We start from the raw sequence: 26507 nt of genomic DNA, 5'->3' as shown, positions 1-26507 counted from the left end.
CCTTAAATATTTGGCCACAATCCTGGCATTGCTTTATAGGTAATTTCAAACATGCCTGGGCATTATTTTCAGTCACTGCTTGGTAGATCAGTGGCCATAACCTCAGTTCGGCGCAGCTACATACACATAAACTCATTCATCTCACTCAGCTGTTTCCAGATGTACAACACATTTGCGCATACCTCACTGTCATCTTGATAAAGGGACATCTCCAAACAGCTGATGTTGTTTTCTCAGGCACTCAGGAAAATAGAAGATTACTTTCTGATATTTTGCACCATTTAAATGTTATTTTATTAAATATGTTCAGTTCAAGGTTTCATTGTAACAAAGCTATGAAGGTTCTATTAACATTCAGGAAAAAAAACTAACTTTATTTTATTATTTCACTATCATGCAAAAAAATTGCATCAAACGTGTTCCATTTCCTGTGTAAAACTGGACATGATATAGATGCTTACATTAACCTCATAGGAGAACATTAAGAAAGCCAAAGGTCTATAGCTGTGTTTGATAATGGCCATACCAAGCTAAGATTCTCATTAAATTGGAACAGATCTTACAGACGGTAAAAACAAAGACAAAACAACTCAAACGGTTCCAAAAATATGTTTTAAGGATGCAGATACTCAATACAGAGGGATTATTATAAATAATCAGATAAAGACAAGAAAAGATCAGACCTAGAAGCATGCACATCTTTTATTACGCAGTGTAACTAATTTCCTGTTCCTCACTTTGTAACATTATTCTTAAAAATCCTAGTAAAGTTATCAGGGGTTTTATTACTTCACACACTTAGTCCTAGATATGTTCTACATTAAATTTATGAGAAAAGGTGAAGTTTTTGTCACCTTCCAGATGCTGTTGAATTAACTTTACCCATAACCCCAGCTCACAAACCAATGGTGAGGGATACTGGGAGATGTGGCCAGCAACAACTGAAGTGCCACAGGTTCTTTAGTCCCAGCAGAACATCTCTCTCGTTTGAGAAAATATTCCTTCTCTTTATAAAGGAAAATGAAATTTTGCACAAATCTCTGCAAGAAGGAATGCTTTTTTCCTGCACTGAGTCATAAGCTATCATAAATATTATGGAGCTGAGTTAGGAGTTTCTCATTAGAAGAACAGAAAAAGGCATTTCCCTTCCAATTCATATTGAAACTGAAGCTCTGTATTTTCCTAAACTCCATTAAATTCACCCTCTATTTTCTATTTAATTAGACAGCAAAATTATTCTCAGTACTATTTCAGGTACAAAGGGAACGACTTAATGGAATTCCATGTTCTCAGATCTAATGAATGAACATAAAAATGTTTGATGTGCATTGTACACAAGGGGCAGAGAATGTCATGGTGTAAATCTGATCTTGGAAATTTATTGGGAAGGCTTTTATCCCACTTCTACTCAGAAACTGAAAAAATAATAGTCAAACCATAAAGCTGACAAACACTTCTGATGTAGGAAATAAAGAACATTACTTGCTTTCTTTGTAGCAAAGACAATAAATATGGTTGATGCAAAAGTTCTACATTTATGTGGTTAAAACAACCCAAAAAACCTACATAACAACAGGAAATAAAGCAATGTCAAATAGATTGGGCTACTGAAAAAAGCACTTCTGGAAGTTGCTGGTTCCCTTTGCTAGTTTTATCAGAAAACAAATCAAACTGGGAAACCAGCTAGCCCCATAATTATAGAGAGATTTTTTTTAAATTCATAGATAATATAGTATTTTAGTATAACACACAGACTAAATTACACACCATACAGGAAGCAAATGCATGTGTGTGCAAATCTTCAGGGCGGAGTGTAACAAAGCTTTTCAACTGTTTCCTAAGGAGCACATATTCTGCAGCACTCTGGATCCCATCTATTCTAAACAATAAAAAATAAAATAAAGTAAGCCATTCACATAATTTTTTGCCCTCTTAAGATTATTTGCTTTTAAATTCTACCCTTATAAGTTGACTTACATCATCGAGGAGTGGCTGTTTGTAAAAATCAGTGCATCTCTGAAGCTCCTATGCTAACAAAACCAGCTCGTACTTGTTCCTTAAAACATTCTTGTTCATTTTTATCCAATCCATCAGTGGGAGCCAGTAGCCATTGGCTCGTCTTTACTGCTGATGTTTGGGCTCCAGTTGGTTGCTGGATGGCAGCAGTGTAAGAAAAGTCCTCCTTCTGCTTTACCCCTTTCTTTATGCTGGCCCTAGTGAGGTCGCCACCATCGGCCGTAACTCACTGATTAAAGCAGCAGCATAACCCGAAGACAAGGTCAATTTCCACTGGGCCTACAACATCCTGCTGCCTAAGAGGCACCGTCTCTCGCCCTTAAACTCTTTCTCTCTCCCTTTCTTTGCTCCAATTCTGAAAGATGCTTCACAGCTGTTGCTCCGTCATCCGCCTTGCAGGGGAGGTGCTGGATACTCCATCGCAGATGATCTCTTTTCTATACAAACAATATGGGTTTCCCTCAGGATTTATAAGACACCTTCATACAGCAGAAACAGACACGATGGATCCATGGAAAAACAACAGAAAGGCGGCAGCACCTGGAGCATCAGATTCATGCAGGGTTTCGTGCATTTGGCTGCTGCCGGTTTGTAATTCATATTTCTTTAAACGTCAAAACGAATATGACCGTTGCTGTAATTCAGGTACTCCAGAGCTGCTTGCTGAGAAGATATTGCCCTCCCGCTGAGTATCTCCGAAAACTGCTGCAATCAGAAAAGAATGAGCATGAAGAGAAAAACCGTGGGAGGAAACACAGCCTGGTCAATGGGACAAAACAGATGAGGAATCCCAAGGCCTGGATGGTTACACCTGCATTTAAGTTACTATACTTCACAGCGCACAATAGTTAGGGGATAGCCGTCCCTACTCCACTTCATTACTATTAATTATTAAAATCATTTCTTTAAGTTAATATTCCACTGGCTGTAAGCTCTTTCAGCAATCTAAAATAATACATTTGAGAAGTTAGTATGGAAGAAAGGACACGGTGAAAAAGAGGCAAATTATCTGTTGGACTGTGCTCTTCTAATAGTTGAGAATTTAACCAATGTTGTATCTGCTCTATGTCAAGGATGCGGCAGGGTGAGTGCGTAGCCCAAAAATAATTTCTGTGCTGTTTCCTATTCAAAGTGCTTCTAAAACAAATAAAACTGTATTTCCCCTTTAAGCCCACCTAGCATAGGAAGTGGGAGACATGCTTCTGATGTTGAAACCACATTGCACAAAATCCATAAAAAGGCCCTGCTTCCTTTTATGTTTTATTGTAGATTTGAAGAATAAACTTCGTGGAAGAGGTGGCAAATGCTCCCTTTTGCTCTATTTATCTTGTTGTATGAATAAATAGGATGAGTTTCTACCCAGAAAGCCAAAGTATTGGGGTTTCAGGCATTGTAACCTCTAAATTTCCTTTTCAATGAGGTACAGTTGACTTTTTTTTCTAAAAATTAAATATCCAACATCATTCAGAAATCTTCCAAACAAATCTGCAAAAGATTTTAGACATTAGTTTATAATACAGTAAATATTACACATTTTTGATAAAAGTAGCCTTAGTTGTATCCCTGAGGAGTATCAGGCATATACTCCTATCATTATTTTTAATTATGAATTTTTATTCTTGTAATGAGGCAGGGAATGAGTGTCACATTAGGCCTTCCATGAGAATTGAAAAGTAGGTTTAAAAAAATTAAGGTATGAATTAAATAACAAAACTGACCAGGTAACTCCATTAAATAACAAAAAAAGGTGTCAACACTAAAATTAAGCCCAAGAAGGAGTTTAAGAAACTCAAAACTTTTTAATAGGTTGAAAAGGAACAAGAAGCAGCACTTGCAGGATGTCAAGAGAAAAGGTAGGTTGGTCTGTTGGCTTTTTTTTAAACAACCCATCAATTGACATACATTTTTAAGGGGGGCAGGGGTTGTATGTCCTCATGAACTGCTGAAGGGAACTCAAGATTTTTTAATTAGGAAACCATATCTTGAACTATTAGAAAACAATGTTTCTTTGTCCCTGCTTCCCTACTGTCCCTTTTTCCATGCCCCTCTGCAAGGGTAGATAGGGAAATTCAGCAATCCACTTGAACTACTAAAGCCATTGGGATAAAAGTTTAAATGAATGTAATGCCCCAGTTACTAATGCTAGTTATCAAGCTGAATCTTAAGGAACAGCAAAGATTGGTCGGGTAAGAAAGCTTCTGGGAGATCTACTGTGATTCATCATAACAGAGCAAAAGAAATTTCAGTAAAAGTCTTGCTACTCTTTAGCTTAGGTTTCCTCAGATAATTTTTGATTTCTCTGGAAATGGTGAGAGAAATTGAACACCTTGATAAATATTATACAGGTTTTATATAGTACTAGTTGTATAGTTTTTATCTTGAAAACATATTCCAATTTAAAAATTCCAAGTTCTGTAACTTGGGGATTGTAAAGATGTAGGTTTTTTACTCTAAAAAGCATTGTCCCGTCAGACTAAATAATTGCTCTATCCCATTTAGTTCTTCGAAGAGAAGACATCGGGAAAATAGGAGGAGGAAGGAATATTAGGTATCTTTGCTGCCTTGAGTTATTTATCAAAAAATTAGGCAGGCTGCAAAAACATCTATTTTTTTTATTGTGAGAATAGACTTTTGCTTTAACTGGGGCCTTAAAAACTTGGGGAATCAAATGTGCTTGTGATATTTGAACCATATATCAAATATGCTATCCAATCTTGCAGGGCTGATGCGGGAACAAACAGAATCTTTGCTGGCTTCTGCCTCAATAAATGAGAGACAGCTGAACAAAACTGAAAACCCTTTGGTTCTCTATGGGGGATGGCTAGGCCCCTTGTCTCTGAAGAACAACAAGGACATTTGATCCATTCTCTCCTAGTCTATCAAAACTTTTCAACTCATTTCAGTACAGTATGAACTTCTTCTCTATCAGCTTTTAAGTTATACAAAAGAAGTAAATCTCCCTCGAACATCCTTCTGATTAAAAGTATTATAGTGAGATCAGTTGCATTGGCTCAAAATGTCTTTTTCTCCTTCTGTTAAGACTTACTAACATGAATTAGTAGATCTGTACATCTTTGCCTTGCATGCTTTCCCTCTCTGCTTTCTCTGCATCCCTGATCACATTTCAGGATATAAAGTATTTCCCTGCAAGTCTTCAGGCCTGGGGGATCTTCTCTAGCTAAACGTTGCTCGATCTAACAGCACTTGTAGTCTTTCTCTGCCAAACCTACCCATTTTTAGCTTCATTGGAGCGGAGCTGCAGGAGCCCCGGAACAATGGTAGTGTACATTCAGCCACTTGCCATCACGGCGATGCCAGACACGGGTCTCTTCGGACTGCATGGTGCGAGGCCGGCCCTGGCCATCGATATATTGGGTCAAACGGATATAGGCAATACATGCTGCATCATCACCAATAACATGAACATGGGGATTCAGGATGGTAGTGTGGATTGGTTTGCTGTTCTTGGACAGTACTGAGGAGATACAAAAAACAATCAAGGTTCTTCTCAACTCACCCAAGAGGAATGGCTTCTGTCAGTTATAGCTTGGCAACCACGTGGTCCATCTTCATCCCCTTTGTTGTTTTCTTCCATCTCAATCGGGAATGTAACATCCACATTTCCCTCTTTTACAAACGTTTTTTTCTAACTCTTCTTTCCCTAATCATAGCAAAGCTCTAATCCACCCAGCAGCTCCATAAATTCTAAAAATGATATTACTTTCCTGCTGTTCTGAATCTAAAGAATTCTTGGAGGGACAAAATTAATGGCTTTATCATTTAACATAATTATATACAATAGAATCCACTTTGCCTCTATGGAATATAACAGAATGAGGAAAATTATTGAGAAGGCAGACACGGATGAACAACAGAAAGAGTAACTTGACCAGCCTAAAGGCTTCCTCTGTCTGCCTCTGGGAAGCTGTCAGATGGCGACAGATATTTGTCTGCTCCTACCTGGCTGCCAAGAGAGGGCGGTATTGCAGAGGTTTCCATCTACCCACATGATGGCGACCAGGGATATCATTACATTGTCTTACCATATTTCCTACCACCTATACATGATACCTCAAATCCTATCAAGGAAGAAATTTGGTAGCAAAGCTTTTTACAAGAAAAGAAAAGCAGTACTTTATGGGGCAATAGCACATTCTTTAAACCAAATGCTACCCTTTAATCTTGAGCACTATGTATTCTCAAACAAACCATGGACTGATATAAATAGAATTTTCTATTCACTTGTCCTGAATTATCCTGAATTTTTAACAAAGAGAACTCTTTAAAAAGCACTTTTAAAATTTGGTAGTTCTAAGAACAAATCTCAAGAAACCAAAGAGTGTCCATCAAAGTTGGACAAATCCTGTGCTATGGAGGATTAACTGAGACAGTGGATTCATCCAGAGTGAAGCAATTGTCCCCCAAACTGCGCCAAAGTCAATCTGGGTCTCTACAAAATATGATGAATGATCTGGGGTCTCATAAAAGAGCAGGGCACTCTCCCTGCACAGATCTCCCTATAAATATCTCAGTGTTGGGAAAAAGAGTAAAGGCCTTGTTTTCATAGCAGCAGCAGCTCTCAATAACATTTTTTTTTTTTGGTCTTCTTTTCAATCACAGCTTTTGGGAGGAAAATAGAAGGAAGATGATAGTAGAAAACCCAAAATACTCACACACAAAAGGACAGTTCTATAACAAATACTTTTCACATGTTTTCTCAGTAACATGGTATTTATCAAGGAAGAAGGGCTTAATTTTCCCATGATTTTACTTTGCAAGAAATGAAATTTTAGAACTATTTTTCATTCATAATACTTTTTTAAATGTACCCTGCATCTGTCTGTAATCTACAGTACATATCTACACTAATATAGAAATAATGATTAGGAAAGAAAATATGTTTTTAGCTCTATCCTTCTTCCCCTACAAATCAACTTTAAAGATATATAATACAAATAATCCTGTCTCTTTCCTTCACAAGTTTTTCAGTTTTTCCCCCTAAGGGTGTTTCTGTGATAAATAACATTTTCGTGTATGCCTAATCAGAAAATAGAACAAGCCAATCCAGTTTGAAAATGCTTTAAATATAAAGATTTCCCTCAGCTAGTCAAAGCAGGCAATTTGGCAAATTACATCCAATCTTATGAATAAAATAAATGTTTTTAGCAGCTCCTCTGCATCTATTTATCTGCAAATAGGCTGGTATTTTTGACTGAGTTTACATCATCACATCGTCTAATTCTTTCCAAGAGCAATTGCCATTTGTTAATTCTGCAGTGAAAGTCAACACAACTCAGGAAGCTTTGGGTTTCCAGTCAGGCAATCTCTGAAATGATCCATGCCAAACTGAAGTACGAAACTTAGATCTCATAACTGAACTTTATTAGTGTTAAAATGACAGCACTGCCATACGTCAACCACAGTGAGAGCTACTGCCTGTCCCGAAAACCCTAAATGATTTGGGAACAAGAGTCAAACTCAGCAGAATCTCCAGTCCCCACTTTCCTCTCTATATCTTCCCATCAAAGGAGAGGAGACACATTGTTTGCAAGACGAGGGCCTTCTCACTCCTTACCCCTACTCCTGAGGATCTCTGCCTAGGAAGACCTGCCTGGAAGCTACATTGTGCTTCCTATTTTTCCAAACGTTCCATTTCTGATTAGGTTGTAATTTTGCTTTTAACATTAATTCAGGTTTTTTTCATACTGATTGCTGCAAAGTATTTTAATATATATATTATTCTGCAAAATGCTCTGAAAATATTGAAGTGTAGCATACATTCCTGAAACAGATGAAATTAAAAATAATTAGAGCACTTTGCTATAATTTTCTACTTTTGTAGTTCACTAAGACATATTCTCCTTATTGTTAAATAATAGAATATGGATGATACTTCTTTTACTGTAAATTATCAACAGACTTCAGTGGTTGTCAATATAATACTTTTAATTAATATGCATTCTATTTATGATATTTAATTAATACATCCATGCAGTACATTAGTAAAACACACAAATGAAATCTTGATGCAATTAGATATATGACCATATTAAAATTGATTTAAGTGAGTTTTGTTCGTCGCATGTCTGTGCTTATAAAAACAGAGAATGCTGCCTTTTAGGTAGGCAGGAATTTTTCAGGGTTTTAAACGTGCTTTTTAATTTAATCGTTTAATTTATATGTCACTCATCTCACTGTCCGGGTACTCTGGACAGCTCTTAACCCTTTATAGCGTTTTGGGTGTCCAACCTTTGCAACTTTAAGACTTGTGGACTTCAACTCCCAGAATTCCCCTGCATTCCCCAGAATTCCCTAGATACCATTAGGTATCCAAACCCTAGTGCTATAAAACAAGGTGTTATCAAAAGACAATCACAGAGACAGAAAGCTGTAGCAAAGTCACATGCTTTATATACAAAATTTGGAAATAAAGAGAACAAAATGGAGAACATGGAACAGTTTTGTCCAATCTCAGAAACAATCTGGGAAAAATGGAGTGAATATTGGAAGTGTATATATCAAAGTTACAATATGATCCTTACTGACAGCTAATCCAGAGCTGGACATGAAATCCCAGGCCATTTCCTACCCACGAAGAGAGGGGAAGAATCATTTTGAATTTGCCAGTTATCTACCACTCACAGTTCTCAAAGTAAAACTTGTGGAAGTCCATCCCCTCCACGAGGTTTCCCAGTGCTTCAGGTTCAAATGAGGTCAGCCCAGGATCACAGATCTTCCTATAACAAATGAAGTAATCTGATCTCATTGGCATCTAATCCTTGAAATCATTTATCAGACAACCGCAACTATTATCACACGTTGTTAGTACTGTGCCACTTTGATGCAGGTTTTCCCTATCAAAAAACCCTGAAGCAGCTTCAAATATTAGGATACAATTATTTCTTGCTTTAGAGAAGATCTTAACTCTCTCTTGGACTGACAAAATAGAGATTATAGGAAAACAAACCTTGGGGGAAACTGTTCTAGTTCCAAATTCAATATATGGATTTTACCTGTGATTCATTTCCTAGTGCATTTATTTATCCCCATTTTCTATTCCCATTAGGACTCAATATGCATACTCATAATTTCCTCCTATTTAACTATTCATTTTCAGATTAAATAACCCCCTTTTCAGGAAAAAAAACCCTAACAATATTTTTGTATAGACTATAGAGCAATGAGTTTGATACAATGAATGAGGGTTGTTTCATGCTTTCAAAATATTGATATTGACAAGCTGTATTTATTCCATCTGTTTCATACTGGTTCTACAGTATCAAAAAAGATTCACTTATGCCTGTCTGGTGTTCTAGCTAAAAAACACAAGGGCACAATTGACAGTCAATGTTATCATCAATAGGTTACAACCTATTTCTGGCTATTAGTTGGCACAAGCTTTCATAGCTTAAGTAACTAATTATAGGTAGTCCTCGTGTAGCTACAATTGGGACTGGCAACTTGGTTAAGCAAAGCAGTCACTAAGTGAAACTGTAGTTGTGCTTATGATCTGTCTTCAGCTTTCCTTTGCTTTACAGACCTGCAAAAGTTGTAAAAAATGCAAGCATTGGTCACAAAGTTACTTTTTCATCGCTGTCGTAATTGTGAGTGGTCACTAAATGAGGACTAACTGTATGGTCATTTTGATACATAAAGGACCTCTGCATTTCTTCACTTACGTGTAAGCTTCAAAGTCTCCATTGTTGATTGCTTCGATCAGCTGCTCTGTAATCTTGATGATTTCTTGCTTACGCACTGAGGACAAGCATAAAAAAGACAATCTGAAAGCACTGGAATTATGAAAATGATATGGTGAATAAGTCCCTCCATATCAACAGGGTAACTACTAGTCTTCTTGCAGGGGCAGCTGACTTCTTGCATTCCAGAAAAGCAGCACAGTAATGAGGTTAATGAGGAGAAGGGGTGGACAACTATGGCTCCTTTACGACCTGTGGACTTCAACTCCTAGAATTCCTGAGCCAGCATAGCATAGCTAGCTTGGGAATTTTGGGAGCTGAAGTCTACAAGTCATAAAGGGGGCATATTTGCCTATCCAATTTGAAAGGATGGCGTCTGCTGTTAAGAGGAAAGAGCTCAGGAAACAGGCTGCCCATTCAGAAAGTCAAGGCATTGTACTATATTTAAGACATAATCCATATAGAGCAGTAATGTTCCAAGAATCAAGGAATAAATCTTGAAGCGTCAACTCTGTGACGAGAAAGATTCACCATATGATATAAATCTGAAGAAATGGGCCCATTACAGGTCTATCGTTGGTTTATTATTCTCTCAGAAACTAAGCAATTGTATCAGGAATGTTAATTTTTTTTTCATCCAATAGCCACAACTGGATTTTCACTGACAGGAATAAATTTAAATGAGATATCATCAGTATAATCACTTTTTAAAAAATCCATCAAATCAGACATTACAATTTAGTAGCAAATTCTGGAAGGTTTGTATTCTAGTTATTTTAGGAGCTGTACTCTTGGTTTCATGCTATGCTGTTCTAGTTTGAACCACAATTTGTATTTTGTAAACTACCATGGTTCTGTAGAAATCTGGGTTATAGTAACTATGATTTGTATTGAGAAACAGAAATGTCATCACCATCAATGGAAATGCTGTACAATCACTCTGAGGTTGGTGGGACAAAATGCAGATCTGTAGGAAGAAGCTTAATTGTGTTTGTACTGACCCAGATAAGATTATAGTAAGACCGCCAGTTCTTTGAAACTTCCAACAAATTATGCAAGCATGGGATTTCAGTTACCGAACTTCAAACACATTAACACTGCCTCCAATGTCTGCTTAGTGGCTTAAATAAATGATTTAATAGCAACTGTTTTTATTCTTGAATAAAGTTGCTGCTTCTCCTGAAAATGTCCCAAGTGTAGTCTCGTTCTGCTAGAGCTAAAATTTCAGTTGAAGAAACATTTTCATACCTTATTCAATTAGCCTTTGTGACTGACTATTATTCCCAGTTTCATGTATGCCACAGCAACTTTTTACCTCAGCCCAAATTCTAACTTTCACCATGTAAGGAAATTACTTAAGGCAAAGTTTTAACTGCACACAGTAAGCATATGGTTAGAATTCAAATACCCTCCAGCCGAGCAATACAGTATATTTAATATCTGTTTCTGATTTCCTCCATGACAGAAATAAATAGCTTCAAAAAACAGGTTCATATGGAGGCCTTGAATGTTTACAGACATGTCATGTGGATGATAACAGAAGATATGCTATGCTATGAGCAAAAACAACTCTGCCTTCATTTTTAAAATCTTCTGAATGATACCCACTGGTGCAATGCATTACATATTATGCTATGCTTCTTTATCCAATTACAAAAAACATGTAATTCCATCAAATGCTTTTGTAAAAGCAGACATGTGCAGTTTATCTCATGTCTGTCTATCTTTTCTGAAGTCAGAGAGCAAAATGTCCATGACATCCTTAATCCTTACCAAATTTTTTCCTGGTTCCCTTCCAAGAGTTTGCGTAACCAAGCTCCTTGCTTTTGTGGAAGTCTTGAGCTTGAAGCCATGGAATCAAAGGCTAATATCTTTGTCATCTACCATTTGCATACTGGTTACTCTGTTCCCTTAGCTAATCAATACATTAAACCATTCGTGCTAAGTAGGATTAAAAGGCCTATTGTGTTCGTCATTCCATGGGCAGTTAGATCTGAATGGGTGGCACAAACGGAAGGTATGGATGAAATAGCACATTCATATACTGAGCAATACATTATTTTTGGCCAATTACTACTTTCGTTGTGCTTAGCATCAATAAAACACAAACATTGTCAACAGTTTGTACACATGCCAGCTACTAAATTGTGCCCAAATAGACTAAACATCTCAACCAACGAGAAAGAAACGTCGCACTGTACTTTCCAATAATCTATTTTTTCTCTCTTACCTACTTAACTGAGGCATTTTTCCATAGATCCATGTCACAGTAAACAAAATATGTTTATAACATGGGTGCAACTTTCCAAGTCTTGGCAACCTGACATTAACAGCAGACGCATATCACTATTAGGCCCATAAACTTTCAAATGAAATTCTGCATTTTTCTAACCATAATGGCAATAATAATATTTCTGCTGCAACAAATATATTCAGAGTTCAGATCTTTCAATGCCTGCTATAGAGTAGATAGATTTGTTAGTTCTGTGACTTGAGCCTGTAGAGGCAACTCAATCTGAATTTTGGAGACCTGTTCTGAACACCCTTGAAGCCCTGGAATCTTTTTAATTTCTGTGGAGACTCATGCAGCTTGGCTACTTGAAATATTGGATTAACCAATATGCGGCGAAGAGGGGGTTGAGGGGTTTTTTATGTAAATTTTTGGAAAAAATTTTAAGGGGTCCCAGGGGGGGGGGAGGCAAAATTGGAACTAGGGTAGTGGGTTCGGGGGATAACCCACCAAGGGGAAGGTCAGGCCTGGCCACTATACGCGGCGGGGGGGGTGGGAGTTCCGGAGGAAATGGAGGGGGTCGAGCCTGTCCAGATTGTGTTTTTACCATCGGTACTGTGAGGGGGAGGGGTAGATATGGCGGGAGCAGGGGGCCATATCATGTTAAGGGAGCGCGCACCCGCTGTCTCCACGCGGTAGCGTGCTCCGGCCCCCAAGGCTCCACTCGTTCTCCAGGTTGCACAGATCCTCAGGGCCCGGGCCTTCGGCTGATGTTGTGCAATGCCAGGTCCGCAGTAAATAAAGCCCCCCTCATTTGTGATCTTGTTCAGGAGGGGGGAGCGGACCTGGCAGGTATTACGGAGACCTGGTTGGGCCTGGAGGGAGGGGTCCCTCTGGTAGAAATGTGCCCACCAGGCTTCCACGCATTCCATCAACCGAGGTCTCAGGGAAGGGGTGGGGGAGTAGCGGTTATTATTAGAGAAGGTTTTAGGCCGAGGGAGACCACTGTTCCTCAGACGGCCGGTTGTGAGACCCTCCTTGTGAAGTGGGGTCATGGGGTTCAGATGGGTTTGCTGATCACGTACCTGGCTCCCTGCCACGTGGCAGCAGCCCTGCCCGAGCTACTCAACGTTATTGCCGCGGTGGCGGTTGATACCCCCAGACTTATGGTCATGGGGGATTTCAACCTGCCGTCCGTGGGTGAGACGTCTGAGGTGGCTCGGGAGTTCATGGCTTCCATGACGGCTATGGATCTGACCCAGCTAATTCATGGCCCTACGCACATGGGGGGAAACACACTGGACCTGATTTTTGTCTCTGGACAGTGGTTGAGTGATCTCGAGATAGGGGACATAGTTATCGAGCCCTTGTCATGGTCGGATCACTCTCTCCTTCGCCTTGATCTTCGAACCGCTGCTCCCCGCCGCAGGGAGGCGGAACCGATAAGATGGTACCGCCCCAGGCGCCTGATGGAACCTGATAGGTTCCAGACGGAGCTTGGGCCAATGCCTGAGGTCTTGGCTCACGCCTCGACTGGAGACTTAGTGGCCGCCTGGGATAGGGCGGCCGCTGGAGCTCTGGATCGAGTCGTGCCTTTGCGGCCTCTGACCCGGCGCCGATCTCACCTGGCTCCTTGGTTTACTGAGGAGCTGAGGGAGATGAAGCGCCGGAAAAGACGCCTAGAGAGTAGTTGGAGGGCCAGTCGCACTGAATCTGACCGGACACTGGTAAGATCTCATATTAAGAATTACCTAGTGGCGATAAAAGCAGCGAAATGTACTCATCTTGCTGCTCTTATCGCGTCATCAGATAACCGCCCGGCCGCCCTGTTTAGGGTGACCCGCTCCCTGCTCCACCAGGAAGCGAGGGAGGACCCCTTGGAGGGGAGAGCCGAGGATTTTGTTCAGTATCTGTATGACAAAATCACTCAGATTCGGGAAGATCTGGACTCTGACTGGGTAGATCCAGTGGGGATGACGGAGGCAGGTCCTGAGAATGTTATCTGGGATGAGTTTGACTCTGTGACCCCTGAGGACGTGGACAGGATTCTGGGTAGACTGAATGCGACCACATGTTTGTTGGACCCGTGCCCCTCCTGGTTAGTGCTGGCTTCCCGGGAGGTGACGCGAGGCTGGCTCCAGGGGATTATAAATGCTTCATTGAGTGAGGGTGTCTTTCCCGCCGCCTTGAAAGAGGCGGTGGTGAGACCTCTCCTCAAGAAGCCTTCCCTGGACCCGGCAATATTGGCAAATTATCGTCCAGTCTCCAACCTTCGCTTTGTTGCGAAGGTTGTTGAGAGTGTGGTGGCACGACAGTTTCCCCGGTACCTGGATGAAACGACGTATCTAGATCCGTTCCAGTCGGGCTTCAGGCCTGGGTACAGCACGGAAACGGCATTGGTCGCGTTGGTGGATGATCTCTGGAGGGCTCGGGACAGAGGTTGTTCCTCTGTCCTGGTCCTATTAGATCTCTCAGCGGCTTTTGATACCATCGACCATGGTATCATGCTGCACCGGTTGGGGGGGTTGGGGGTGGGAGGCACCGTACTACGGTGGTTCTCCTCCTTTCTCTCCGACCGGTCGCAGTCTGTGTTGACAGGGGGGCAGAGGTCAACCCCGAGGCCCCTTATATGTGGGGTGCCACAAGGATCGGTCCTCTCGCCCCTTTTGTTCAACATTTATGTGAAGCCGTTGGGCGAGATCATCCGTGGTTTCGGGGTGGAGTACCATCAGTACGCTGACGACACCCAGCTGTACATCTCCACCCCGGACCACCCCAACGATGCCCTTGAAGTGATGTCCCGGTGCCTGGAGGCCGTACGGATCTGGATGGGGAGAAACAGGCTCAGACTCAACCCATCCAAGACCGAGTGGCTGTGGTTTCCGACATCCCGATATAGTCAGCTGGTGCCATCGCTGACTATTGGGGGCGAAGTATTGGCCCCCACGGAGAGGGCTCGCAACTTGGGTGTCCTCCTGGATTCACGGCTGTCTTTAGAAGAGCACTTGACGGCCGTGACCGGGAGGATTTTTCATCAGGTTCGCCTGATTCGCCAGTTGCGTCCCTTTCTGGATCGGGACTCGTTACGCACGGTCACTCATGCCCTCGTCACCTCCCGTCTGGACTATTGTAACGCTCTCTACATGGGGCTCCCCTTGAGGAGCACTCGGAGGCTCCAACTGGCGCAGAGTGCGGCCGCGCGGGTGGTGATGGGAGCGACGTGGCGCTCCCATGTAACGCCTCTCCTGCGCGAGCTGCACTGGCTCCCGGTGGTCTTCCGAGTGCGCTTCAAGGTTTTGGTCATCACCTTTAGAGCGCTCCATGGCTCAGGACCTGGTTATCTACGGGACCGCCTGCTACCACCAATAGCCTCCCACCGACCAGTACGCTCCCATAGAGAGGGGCTCCTCCGGGTGCCGTCGGCCAAACAATGTCGACTGGCGGCCCCCAGGGGGAGAGCCTTCTCTGTGGGGGCACCTACTATCTGGAACGAGCTCCCCCCCGAGATACGGAGGATTCCGGATCTGCGTACCTTCCGTCGCACGCTGAAGACGTTCCTATTCCAGCAAGCCGGCCTGACCTAAACTTCTCCTCTTTTAAATGGGAATTTTAAATTTGGTTTTAAATTATTGGGGTTTTAAATATGGTTCAGCCAAATTTATCTAACTTGTTTTATTTCTATTTTAAATTTTGTATTGATATGTTTTATTTCATGGCTGTTCACCGCCCTGAGTCCTTCGGGAGTAGGGCGGTATACAAATCTAATAAACTAAACTAAACTAAACCTCTTTTATAATGGATTATTTTGGTCATTTTTTGTCTGTACAGAAAACAAGTATTCAATTATGGCCTATCAGCCCACCATCTGTTTTTACTCAGCCTTGAAACAGATTGATTTGAGTATTCCAGTTCAACCCAAATAAATCCCCAACTATCTTGGAGTGAGCTTGTTTGGGAGACCATTCTCTCATGTCTAAGTGTCCCATTTCTAAGCAAACATTTCTTGGACATCTGAGTTTCTATCTTTATCTGCTAGAAAAACATTTTGATCTTTGTTGTTAGAAGGAAGATTCAGTGATGATGAATACTTTATTATGATCTTGGACTGAAGCAAACACGACTTCAGTCATGTTTAAAAACAGAAAGCTTTCAAAACCTAGTGGAGTGCAGTAATCATCATGGATAATAGTAACGTGTAAGCTTGCTTTCTGTTGATCATTACATACAACAAACAAGAAAATTCAACTTAATAGTCTGCTCAAAACAAACAATCTTAATGATTTCAATGAGAAGTGCAAAGAACTTTGTGGCATTCATCACTCACTCATCTGCAGAAGAACAGTTTCTCTTATCATTTAGGTTTTCATGGTGATAAAGGTAGGTAGAAAGGACAATGAAGAAAGATGGCCAACTGATTCAGTTCCCATCCTATGGCTTGGGCAAGGATGTTCCCACTTTGGCTTACAACTAAATCTGCAGGAAGGTTCCACAAAGGACACTTTGTCACTGCTTGACAGAGGAAACAGCAACAATTTCTCATATGCTTTTGTGCTGTCCCTTCTTCGTTGTATGACAAGCTTACATATAATGGCCTTTGAAAGCCCATCCTAACAGCAGCTCAAAGGACAAGAATACTTCGGGGACAAGTGATCTGATAATTCTAGAACAGATGCTAATTTGCTACAATTGACAGTGTTAACAGATGCTTTAACTTTCTTAGCATTTTTGTTCACATTTCCATGTACATTTTTGTCTATAACTCTTGGTCAATGCTGTTCAATTGATCAATGACTTATCCCAGGCTGAAATGTAAGGGAATGCAGATAAATGTGGCACACGACAGTTTTCCAGGGATGAGGACACTTAGTAATGAACAGTTCTACTCTCCTAACTAATTAATTCAAGCAGAAAGTGATAACTGCTATAGGAGGATAGGGAAGAAAAGTAGGAATAGAAAAATAAGAAGGGGAAGTGTTAAATAAGGGACATAAATCACTACTACTATTTCTCTACCTGCTACTACTTCTAATTAACAGCTAACTTACATGATAGACTGTTAAATGCAAATGGAACTACTGGAGTTAGGACAGGCTCCGACTGAGCACGATCCAACTCCACTGTTTGCCCTGGGCTATCCCAGGCAAGAAGCTTCTCTTCATAAGACAGTGTAGCAGTAGCTGCAAAACAAATGCAAGCATTAAAATAAAAATAAAAGCAGAAAGCAGGATAAGAATTGCACTGACAATACAAATCTACACCCATTCACAATAAGACAAAATCCCAGAGCACACACTGCTCCTGGATAAAAGCAGCTCCCGGGCCATTCTTTGATGGATCTCTGGAACACCTTCCTCACTGGAGAGACACTTCAAGTATCTTTTCAAAGAGATCCACTCTTTTGATGTCCTGACTCTGAGAACTAAATGAGACACAAGGTGGAGAATAAAATATTCCACGGATTTCATGTTACAATCAAAACTATACTGCAGGAAGAAGTTTGTCTGACCCAGGAGCATAATTTCCAGGCATTTAGGAGGAAACAAAAGACATTGCAATTATTTGGAATTTTTAAAAATGCCAATTTCACCAAGGAAAATGTCAGATCTTGTCCCCAAATCAATATTTTCTTATTAAACCAATCACAGGTTGGAGAGGGCATTGTAAGAAGGCCAGATCTTATATAACAATTTTTGAGTGAGCAATTCGACTTAACTTCAGTAGGTTGGGGATCTGATCAAGGCTACTTTGAGTGTCATGGAAGAAAAGTGAGTTACAAATGCAGCAAGCATAACACTACTCTTCTAATTCGATTATATGCTTAAGACAGAAAAATACTAAGTGCCCACTAGCAACTCTCCGTGCTTTTCCCACCTCATTTTCATGCAAGCAAACAACCTCCTGTCTTCACAACTGCAACATTTGGGACTGTCTGACTGAGAAAGCAGATTGACCAAACAGGTTTTCATGTATCTCTGGTCCCTTTCATTCCTTCTAACAACTCTTAGTATCTACTTCAGCTAATCAAGGTAGACTCACCAAAAATGTGGAAATCTCTACAGAATGACAGCCAAATACTATACCACTTTTTAAATTAGAAAACTGTTTTCTCACTTTGCTATCCATATATACACTTTGATGGCTGCAAAACCAGACAAGAACAAGAATATATTTACTGACTTTTGGCAATCTGTCCAGATGTAATGGCTAGTGTGCAAAGCATAGCCGGGAAGATTTTTCTGTTGACTCAAGAAAGCTATGCTTTATCTCGCCAAGTCCAAGGAAATGTCTTTAAATAACAGAACCGTTTTGTATTACTTCAGCCTGTGCAGACATCAAGTCCACGCATCTTAAAGTTGCCAACCAAATAAATACTGGTTTAGTGGTTATATGTTTCTGGAGGCAGAAACAAAAGATTGACGGTATAGAAACTGGCTTTGATAAATTATGTTTAGTTAGGTTAGAAGTTGGTCAAACAAATTCAAGGATCACTTCACTTTTTTGATTCTGAGGCTTGGGAGTTTCCTGTTTAAGTTCATGAAGTAAAAAGCCTTGAAAGATCAAACATAGTGCCTTTTGATAATTATGTAAAGTGAAACTAAGAAATTGTCTCAGCTTAGGTCTCATTTTTAATTATTTTACAGAGAGGCACAAATACAATGTGAAGACGATGCTTCCCCAACTGCGGTAACACTGCCTTCCACCACCACAGACGCTTCATAAGGGGAGAAACGGCTCCTGTGACAGGCCTCCCATAAATCATTTTTCTCCTTAAAAATAGTAATAACACCTTCGTTATACCCAGTGAAATTATCATATAATAATATGACCACTTATTGTGACTTTACTAATGTAGCTGTACAGTCTAATGTACATTACATTGAGTACATTACAGTGCTCAAGACATACGGGAACCAAAGTATAGGTAAGTACTGTCAGAAATGAGTAATGTAGATAACGACTCCCAGGTGTGTTTCAACGCTGTTGTTTCAGGAGGCGTGCACCTTGTTCAAAACAGGCTGACCCTCAATCTAGTTTTCTGTTTCACAAATAAAGGATTTTGGTCACTTGGAGTGTCCTGTAAAATATTACGAGCTTTGATGCTGCTTTCCCAGGATTCTGCCTACTCCCCACCCTACCACTTTTTCAAAAGACAAGGGAGAACAAGGCAAACAGTGCAATTGGTACAACCTAGTTACCCACTAGATGGCAGCAATGCATTTGCACTTTTATGACCCTATTGCTGCCACCCTGTGGTCATCCAGATTTTTGCATTGGAGATAGGATTGGAGATGTGATTCCACAAGTGAGGGGCCTGCCTTGACAGATAAGCAGGAAAGGTTTGATATAAGAACTTTCCAGAAACATCACATCCACACACAACAATGCAAGTACTCTCCTCCTTCGATTCTAGTCAGTAAATTGAGGTCAGTTTAAAGGACTCATTATGACATGCTGTAAATAATGAAAATTAATGTTTGCCTACTGTGGCAACTTGAACTATGAATAGTTCATCTTGTAATTTTTGCACATTGCATAGAAATACTTCAAATCTGTTTTCCCGGAAACTACTAGGAAGATTCAATAAGATTCCTAAATGGTTAAATATTAGAAATGAGAACAATGATGAGGTTGTTTACATACATACAGAAATATATATGTGTGTGTTTTCTTAACCATCACTGTTCTTTTGCCTCCTGTGCTTTTGTGTTAAATGTCTTTAACAACTGTAAAGCATCCAGAGTTGCTGGGAGTCAGGCGGTGTGTAAATTTAATAAATAACAGTAATATCCCAGGTTCTTGGGAAGGACTCAATAGGAATATAAAAATGTCAAATCCAGTTTAAACATCTGGCTGACTGTGCAACCAACCACAATAATAATATGCCCAGTCAGTAGACCAGCAAATCCAGAAGACAAGAATTACAATAACTCTTATTCCTTTAAAGGGGGTCAATCAACTTTTTTATGCACAGAAGCTGACATGGAAAAAAGCTGCTTTGCCAATGACCCTGCCATCTCTTCTCTGTTTGCTATTAAGCTGTATGTACCTTTCAAATCTTCATCTTCAGTTGTGGTATTGCAGCTCTCTGTAGAACCCTGCAAGATAGAAACATCAGTATTCACAAGGCAAGCAGACTTCTTCAAGAAAAGCAGACAAGAAGGAAAAATGGACATTTGATAACTTTCAGTCATTTGATGCAGTCTTACTCTAAATACTATTTTGAAATTCCACAACTAATGTTTTATTGTTCCTTTCCTCATTACAATGGCCTCTCAACATCTCCAAGCCACAGTATTGTTTAAATTACAGATAAATTATGGAATGTCTTCGGTAATCTTCTATACTCTGAAATTTTCTGGATATATTTATTCTTTTTTTACATGAAGTAAAATCTAGTGATCCCTGCCTGGCACAGGGCTTTCTTCATAGTGGTCAAACTGTATGACTCACACAATGACTAAATAACTCCCAGCCAGCTTTCTTATAAGCAAAATCGATGAGGGATGCTGGGTTGGCTTAACAATTGTGCAATGATTACAACCTATGGAAAAAGATGGTTAAATTGGGTATGACTCACTTAAGAGCTGCCTTGCTTAACAACATAAATTCTGGTCCAGTTGTGGTTCAAAGTCAGGAACTAACTGCAGTAGTATGTTGTAGATTTTGATATCTTAAAAAAATTCCTACTACAGGCTTTTATATGAGATAACTCTCAGGCTCAAATGGAACAAAGTTCACAATTAAAAGAAAGCTTACAATAATAAAAGAAAACATGGTCAGGAATTATATTGAAACTGCAAATGATGAGAAACACCACACCTAATTTGTAATTTGTAGGAAAAGTTGTGCCAAGCATCAAAATGTAGTATGAGAAAATGTTCAATAAGTTTTGAATTTGTTTGTATTATATTTTCTTTATCAAAAAAGACAAGGAGAAATCTCTGAATAAAATGTTCAAATCAGCCATAAATATAGTTATATTTCAAAATAAAATGGATTTTAAAAAATGCCAGCTATCTAATAAATGAGGCAAGCCAGTTAGACATCATAGGACTTGGGGAAAACTTGCTGACCATCTCTTCTAGCAGGTTTATACAATTAATTAAATATAACTTTGGCTAATGTAAATCCTATGTAACGCATGCAATTTCAAAGGATAAGGAAGAGGCCAGTTTGGAATTATGGAGGTCTTTTGTGAACCTCACCTTACCTTTATGCCATCATTAGCATTGTGGACAACCGTAGTTTGTGGTTCCTAATTGAAAGAGGACAGAAATAAAGAATCAGATTCTAGTTCAAAGCATGTTTCCTTCTCTGTGCAGTATCTGTTGGGAAAGCAAAATAACAAACAAGAACAAAGCGCAAGATTTCTATCTGAGGATGGTGTGAGCGGATAACAGATAGACACAGACCACTCCCTTGGAGAGCCCAAAAGTTCTTCAAAAAGATTCACTAATACCTACATTTCCTAGGAGACAAAGACACGTGTATTTCTCCATATTCTAAAAATCTATACATTTCATCTGAAAGCTCATTACAGCTATGAAAAAAAAAGTTTGGGCAAACTATTGTAATTCATTAAATAAAAGAAAATGTCCACTTAAAATTTCACTCAGAATAAAGAGGCTGAACATATGGCTTTGTCTCCATGTCTTCCCCACAGAGCTTCTTGGCATTATTTCTCTCTCTACAGGGACATTCATAATTTCCCACGCAATGGGCGACAAAGGCACCCGTATATGCTACAGCAGAGAACTACACAGAGAACAGGCAAAATCTCATGTTTGATCCAAATGGAGTTGCCAAGATGGGATGACTTCAATACAAAGAGAAGAAGATAGCTAAGCAACTTACAAGCAACTCTTTTAAAGCCAGTGCATTATGGGATACACTGTGTATGTGGGAATTCAAATTATGAAATATCCCCAGAGGGGAAAAAAGCATTACAGAGAATGAAAAGCAACTATCCAGTCTCTAAGAATCCCACTAAGTTCTTATACTGGCCCTCATTCCTGAATTATTATGGAGAGGCTTGTCCTTATCCAGTTTTGTTCCCCAGGGGCCCTTTGGTGCCCCCTCGTCAGCAGTATGACTCAGGGCCATAGTGCCCTCACGTTTCCCCATCAGATACCGCATAAGGCTACCACTCAATTTTCAAGGACAACTGGCAGAAGGGCCTTTCCGCTGCCTTATGGAATGGGTGGCACTCGGCAAGAGTGTTAGTGGGGAGTAGCGAAAAACCCTGTGCAAATCAGACCACAGAAGAGTTTTCCATTCCTTCCTTCCTTGGAGACTGGATGCTGATGGCCACTCTGCTGCAGCCTCCTTCAGTCTGCAGGACCCACATACAGACACCAGAGCACTTTGCACCTCCAACTGGCAAGGAAGTTGGGATAACGTTTGGGAGTGCAGACAGAACTAAGCCAAAACAAAAGAGCAACACAGGCAGCATTCTGGCCAAGGGTAAGGACCAAAAATGAAGCAAGGAGAAAGAAATGGTTGGGAAAGATACCATGGACATCTGCACTGGGGGCGTTTCTTTTGCTGGGCTTACTACACTGGCTTTGTTGTTGGTCTGTGGCTAAGACAGAAAAACAGATGGTTTAGTTTTAGCTCTGCCCTCCTTGGGCAGTAATCATAACAACATGACATTGATTGCTAAAAATTAGTTCAGTCCCTTCCCCAATCAACTCTATGAGAGAAGAGAGCTGGAGGACGATAACAAGCATTGCTTTATTTATCACCTCCCACAGATAACGCCAGAAAGTTAGACAGGATGGGGAAAAGGAGCAGGAGATGGAAAATGGCCCAAAGTCTATGGAGGAAAATGAGTGCCACAGACAGACTTAAATCAACCAATGGGTGAAGTCATTAAGAGAAAGGAACATATTTAGATGAAGCGCAGTCAGCTGGGCAGATCCAGATGTGCACTTTCTAAGAAGGAGTTAGCAAGTGAGCCAAGGCACCTTCAGTTCACCTGTAGGACTTAATACGGAAAAGGGAGGTTTCACTGCTCAGCTGAAAGTTACAGAATAAATTTGCATTGCACCAGCCTGTAACCAGGCCTGAAAGCCTGTGGCATTCAGTAGAACTAAGTGGTTCTAGCCCCATCGAAGGCTGGATTACCCAGGAATCACAAACAGCTCCTTACAATACCTATAATAAAGGCATGACAAAATAACACCCTCTAAGTAAAATGTAACAGGCAAAAAAAAGAATCTGGACACAGCATCATGCTCTTTTTGGGAGATGGGCCAAAGTGGGGGTGGGGGCGGCTCTGACAGAATCAAGGTTCTTCCAGATCTTCTTCTTTGCAACTGTACATTTCAAGAGGTACCAAGCCCAACTCCCATTTTAAAGCTTTTCATATACAGTGACATAAAAAACAATATTGTTATGAATTTCTCAAATATTTAAGAGCAGTGCTGTGAATAGCAATAATGTAAAACAGAAAAATGATACCCTCTACAGTTAGTCCTCACTTAAACACCCCTAATTAGGACCAGAATTTTCACCCCAGAGGAAATGGTCATTAGGCGAAACGTCATGCAGCCACACTGCTTAACAACAGCAGTTCCACTAGTCCTCATTGGGGCTGTTGGTGAGGCCTTATGCCTGCTTCTCCTTCCCTGCAAACTGATGGCTCCTCCCCAGCTAGGCCCAGCAGGCTCCCTTTCCCAAATGAGGCTCTCCCACTTTGCTGTGCTTGCCTCTGCTTCAACTCCCCCGCCTATCTTTCCGCCTCCCCCCCCATCTCTGCCCTTTTGACTGCCTGCACTCCACTACTAAGGGCCAGTAACGACCCCAGCCAGGCCTGCTTCAGCAGCACCAGAGGAAGAAGACAGTGAAGGCCAGCAGTGGGCAGGGTCCATAAACGAGTGGGGGCAGTTGTACAATCAGGTGGGCTACCTGCACCAGCATTTTGATTCTGAGGGCACTACGATGGCCACAGCTTCAAGGACTAATCATAACTAATATTTGTTCAATACTGTCATGGTTTTGAATGGTCTCTAAACAAATAGTTGTTAAGCAAGAACTACCTACAGAAAATAAACACTTTTGTTCCTTCAGTATTAAGAAAAGAACTCAGAGGACAGAGAATCCGTGGGATCTGACCTCTCAAATTGCTGCCGATGAACCTGCAAGCATTCCAAATACCTGCCTCTCCTTGAAGAAGCAAACCTAAAAAAGGCCTCTTTCCTAGAATTAGGTCCTTGGAATTGGTTCTGGAAATGAACTCTACCTGGATGTTAGTGCCAGCCCTCCCTCGAACAAGTCAGGACACCACACTTGGTCCATGCCTCCCTCCTTAATTAATCGTGCCTCAGGGCTCCCAAGTTGACTCCTGGTATCTTGGGCAGAGTTGCTCGTTCAGCTTTCCTAGCCAAGATGCCTCTGCCCCAAACTGCATCCGTTCACCCCAAAAGGAGCCACCGTTGAGGGAAGCCCTGGAGAGAAGTTTTGAAGGGCTATTATGGAGAGCAAGGACACCTTGTTCTTTTTCTACACATATTGAGAATATCTGAGAGATTTAAAAAAAAAAAAAAAAACTACTGCTGCCTTTATTTGTAGTTTGGTGTTAAGACCAAGACCTGGAGATAGAAATGAGGAAAAGGAAATAGCTTGGGAACAGATTCTAAGAGCACAGCTGGATTGTAACCTATCAGTAGGCCGCTAGCTAGCTCCTTTCCTTTTAGGCTGAATTCTAACCAAGGAAGTAAAAGCGACAGTGAAGGAGGCCCCTCCAACTCCCGAGTCCTTTTCCCCAATACAGGATGATTATTGGGAAAACATCACAGAATGAGATAAAAGTAAAGAGTTCACCGTTATGTGGTGATTCCATAATATGGCAGGCAAATAACAAGGATAATCAGAAGTAGTGATGATAGTGGATTGGTCCTGATCTGCAGGAATGCCAGTTTGTTGACCAAATGCTCCATCCAACAATTTGCTGGTTCTTAACATGTTATACTCTTTCAATCTTCTGTATTTTTTAAAAAATTTTGTTGCATGTTGTTACTTTCTCTTTATCTCAAAATCCAGTCCTACTACTATAGCCTGTTGTTACTGCAACTGCTGCTACTCTAATGGACATACAATAAAAATGACAGGGCTTAGGAAGAATATAAAGTGCAACAGTGTGCATGTGTGTGTGCTTGAATAAGTTCACAGATTTATGCTATTTTCAAATATTGGTATCTTTGCATACTTTTTACCATCATCACTTATGTTGGAATGCATCACAACTTCTCAAAAAGTATGCTCTACCACCTGTGGGCTTGATCACAACCTGTTCTGAGTACGAGCTCCCAAAGAAAGACCAGGGGCTGGGTATGATCCAAGACCTTCCTTAGGCAGTAGTACTACCCCTCCTCAAAAGGCCGTTCCTTGACCCAGTCATCCTGGACTACTATATCCATTAAAATCCATTGTTACATTGATAATGTTTTTATGATTTGCTTTGATGGCAGCTTTAATATATTTAAAATATTTGGAGGGGAGAGTTAGCACAACTGGACTGAACAAAACTATTTTTTTCCTGCAGGTTATATTAACATCTACTGATCATGCAACATGTTCTGCCCTAGCTCCAGATTCCCGAGGATATTGACACACACCAATGGTCCTTATCAAATTTATTAAGTAGCAAGAATAAACCAAAGTCCGGCAAAGGTTGGCAACCAGCCCAGAAAACAAGATACGATAAGACTTTTCCAAAAATGCTCTGATGATAATTACAAGTTGTTTCTAGCAAGAAATTTACTAACGGTGTGTGACTTAAATAGGCTAAGGGAGTGGCCAATTATCCTCAAGCCTTACTCTCGAGGAGACCTCCTCCTCCTGAGTAGCCACTCCTGCCTTTTGGCAGCCCTGCGTGCTCAAGCATTGAGAAGAGGCTCCTCCACTTCGCTCTCTCCACTTGAAGGAGCCTCTGGAGCTTCTGAAGGCCCTGGCTGAGTCTCTGCCTCTGGCACCACATCCTCTTCAGCCTCCTCACTGTCTGACACAAGCGCCAACTGCGCAGGCTGCTGGCACGACACCACACCAGCCTCCTTGTCGTCGGGATCAGCCACGATCCACGCAGGCCGCTGGCGGGCCACAACACAACAATCTATTAACTGATACAGATGATTCACTGACACAGGCCACTTTTGCAGGCCTTAGATGTAACAAAGATTTGATTGGACATTGACTATAGATAGCTTCATTCAGCTTCTTGTGAAAATATCCCCTGCAACTCTGCTGAAATGGTAAGCAATAATGCATCAGTTGTCTCTGAAATGTATGTAGAAATGTATGTTAGCAAACTTCATTACGTTAATAGTATTTTTAATAGTTTTGCTTCATAAACTCAAAGTTCTAGCTTTGTTTCACAGGACACACAAATTCAAATGTAATTATTAAAAGCAAATGCCAGATTTACTGTATTTTCCCCCCAACATTAACCATGAGTAGGGATGAAATCGAAACAAATTCATTTATCACCTTTAGAAGATGTGGTATCACAATGTGTCAGAATTCCTGACACAGATATAAAAAGGAGGTCCAATTTTTTTGCCTGC

General features: G+C 40.8%; 1 protein-coding gene across 24 annotated transcripts in view; it reads right to left on the bottom strand.

The window, feature by feature from the left end:
- Positions 1 to 270: 270 nt before the first annotated feature.
- CAMK2G (calcium/calmodulin dependent protein kinase II gamma) overlaps positions 271 to 26507 on the bottom strand; it is a 217217-nt gene continuing 190980 nt past the window's right edge. For 5 of the 24 annotated variants that reach the window (XM_034435299.3, XM_034435301.3, XM_034435303.3 and 2 more), the window contains 7 exons: positions 21155 to 21199; positions 19991 to 20039; positions 16989 to 17120; positions 9696 to 9771; positions 8659 to 8753; positions 5247 to 5491; positions 271 to 2721 (listed from right to left, as the gene is read on the bottom strand). In XM_034435299.3, coding sequence (XP_034291190.2) covers positions 5259 to 5491; positions 8659 to 8753; positions 9696 to 9771; positions 16989 to 17120; positions 19991 to 20039; positions 21155 to 21199 — 630 coding nt within the window. In that variant the 3' untranslated portion in view covers positions 271 to 2721; positions 5247 to 5258. Of the gene's footprint in view, positions 2722 to 5246; positions 5492 to 8658; positions 8754 to 9695; positions 9772 to 16988; positions 17121 to 19990; positions 20040 to 21154; positions 21200 to 22456; positions 22526 to 26507 lie in introns of all 24 variants that reach the window. The other 19 variants (XM_034435295.3, XM_034435296.3, XM_034435298.3 and 16 more) reach the window with 7 other exon arrangements.

This window comes from Pantherophis guttatus, chromosome 6, assembly GCF_059756535.1.
Source record: "Pantherophis guttatus breed Tessera chromosome 6, ASM5975653v1, whole genome shotgun sequence".
NCBI classification, from domain to species: domain Eukaryota; kingdom Metazoa; phylum Chordata; class Lepidosauria; order Squamata; family Colubridae; genus Pantherophis; species Pantherophis guttatus.
The sequence above is the reverse complement of the archived record's forward strand: the minus strand, read 5'-3'. Positions and strand labels throughout refer to the sequence as shown.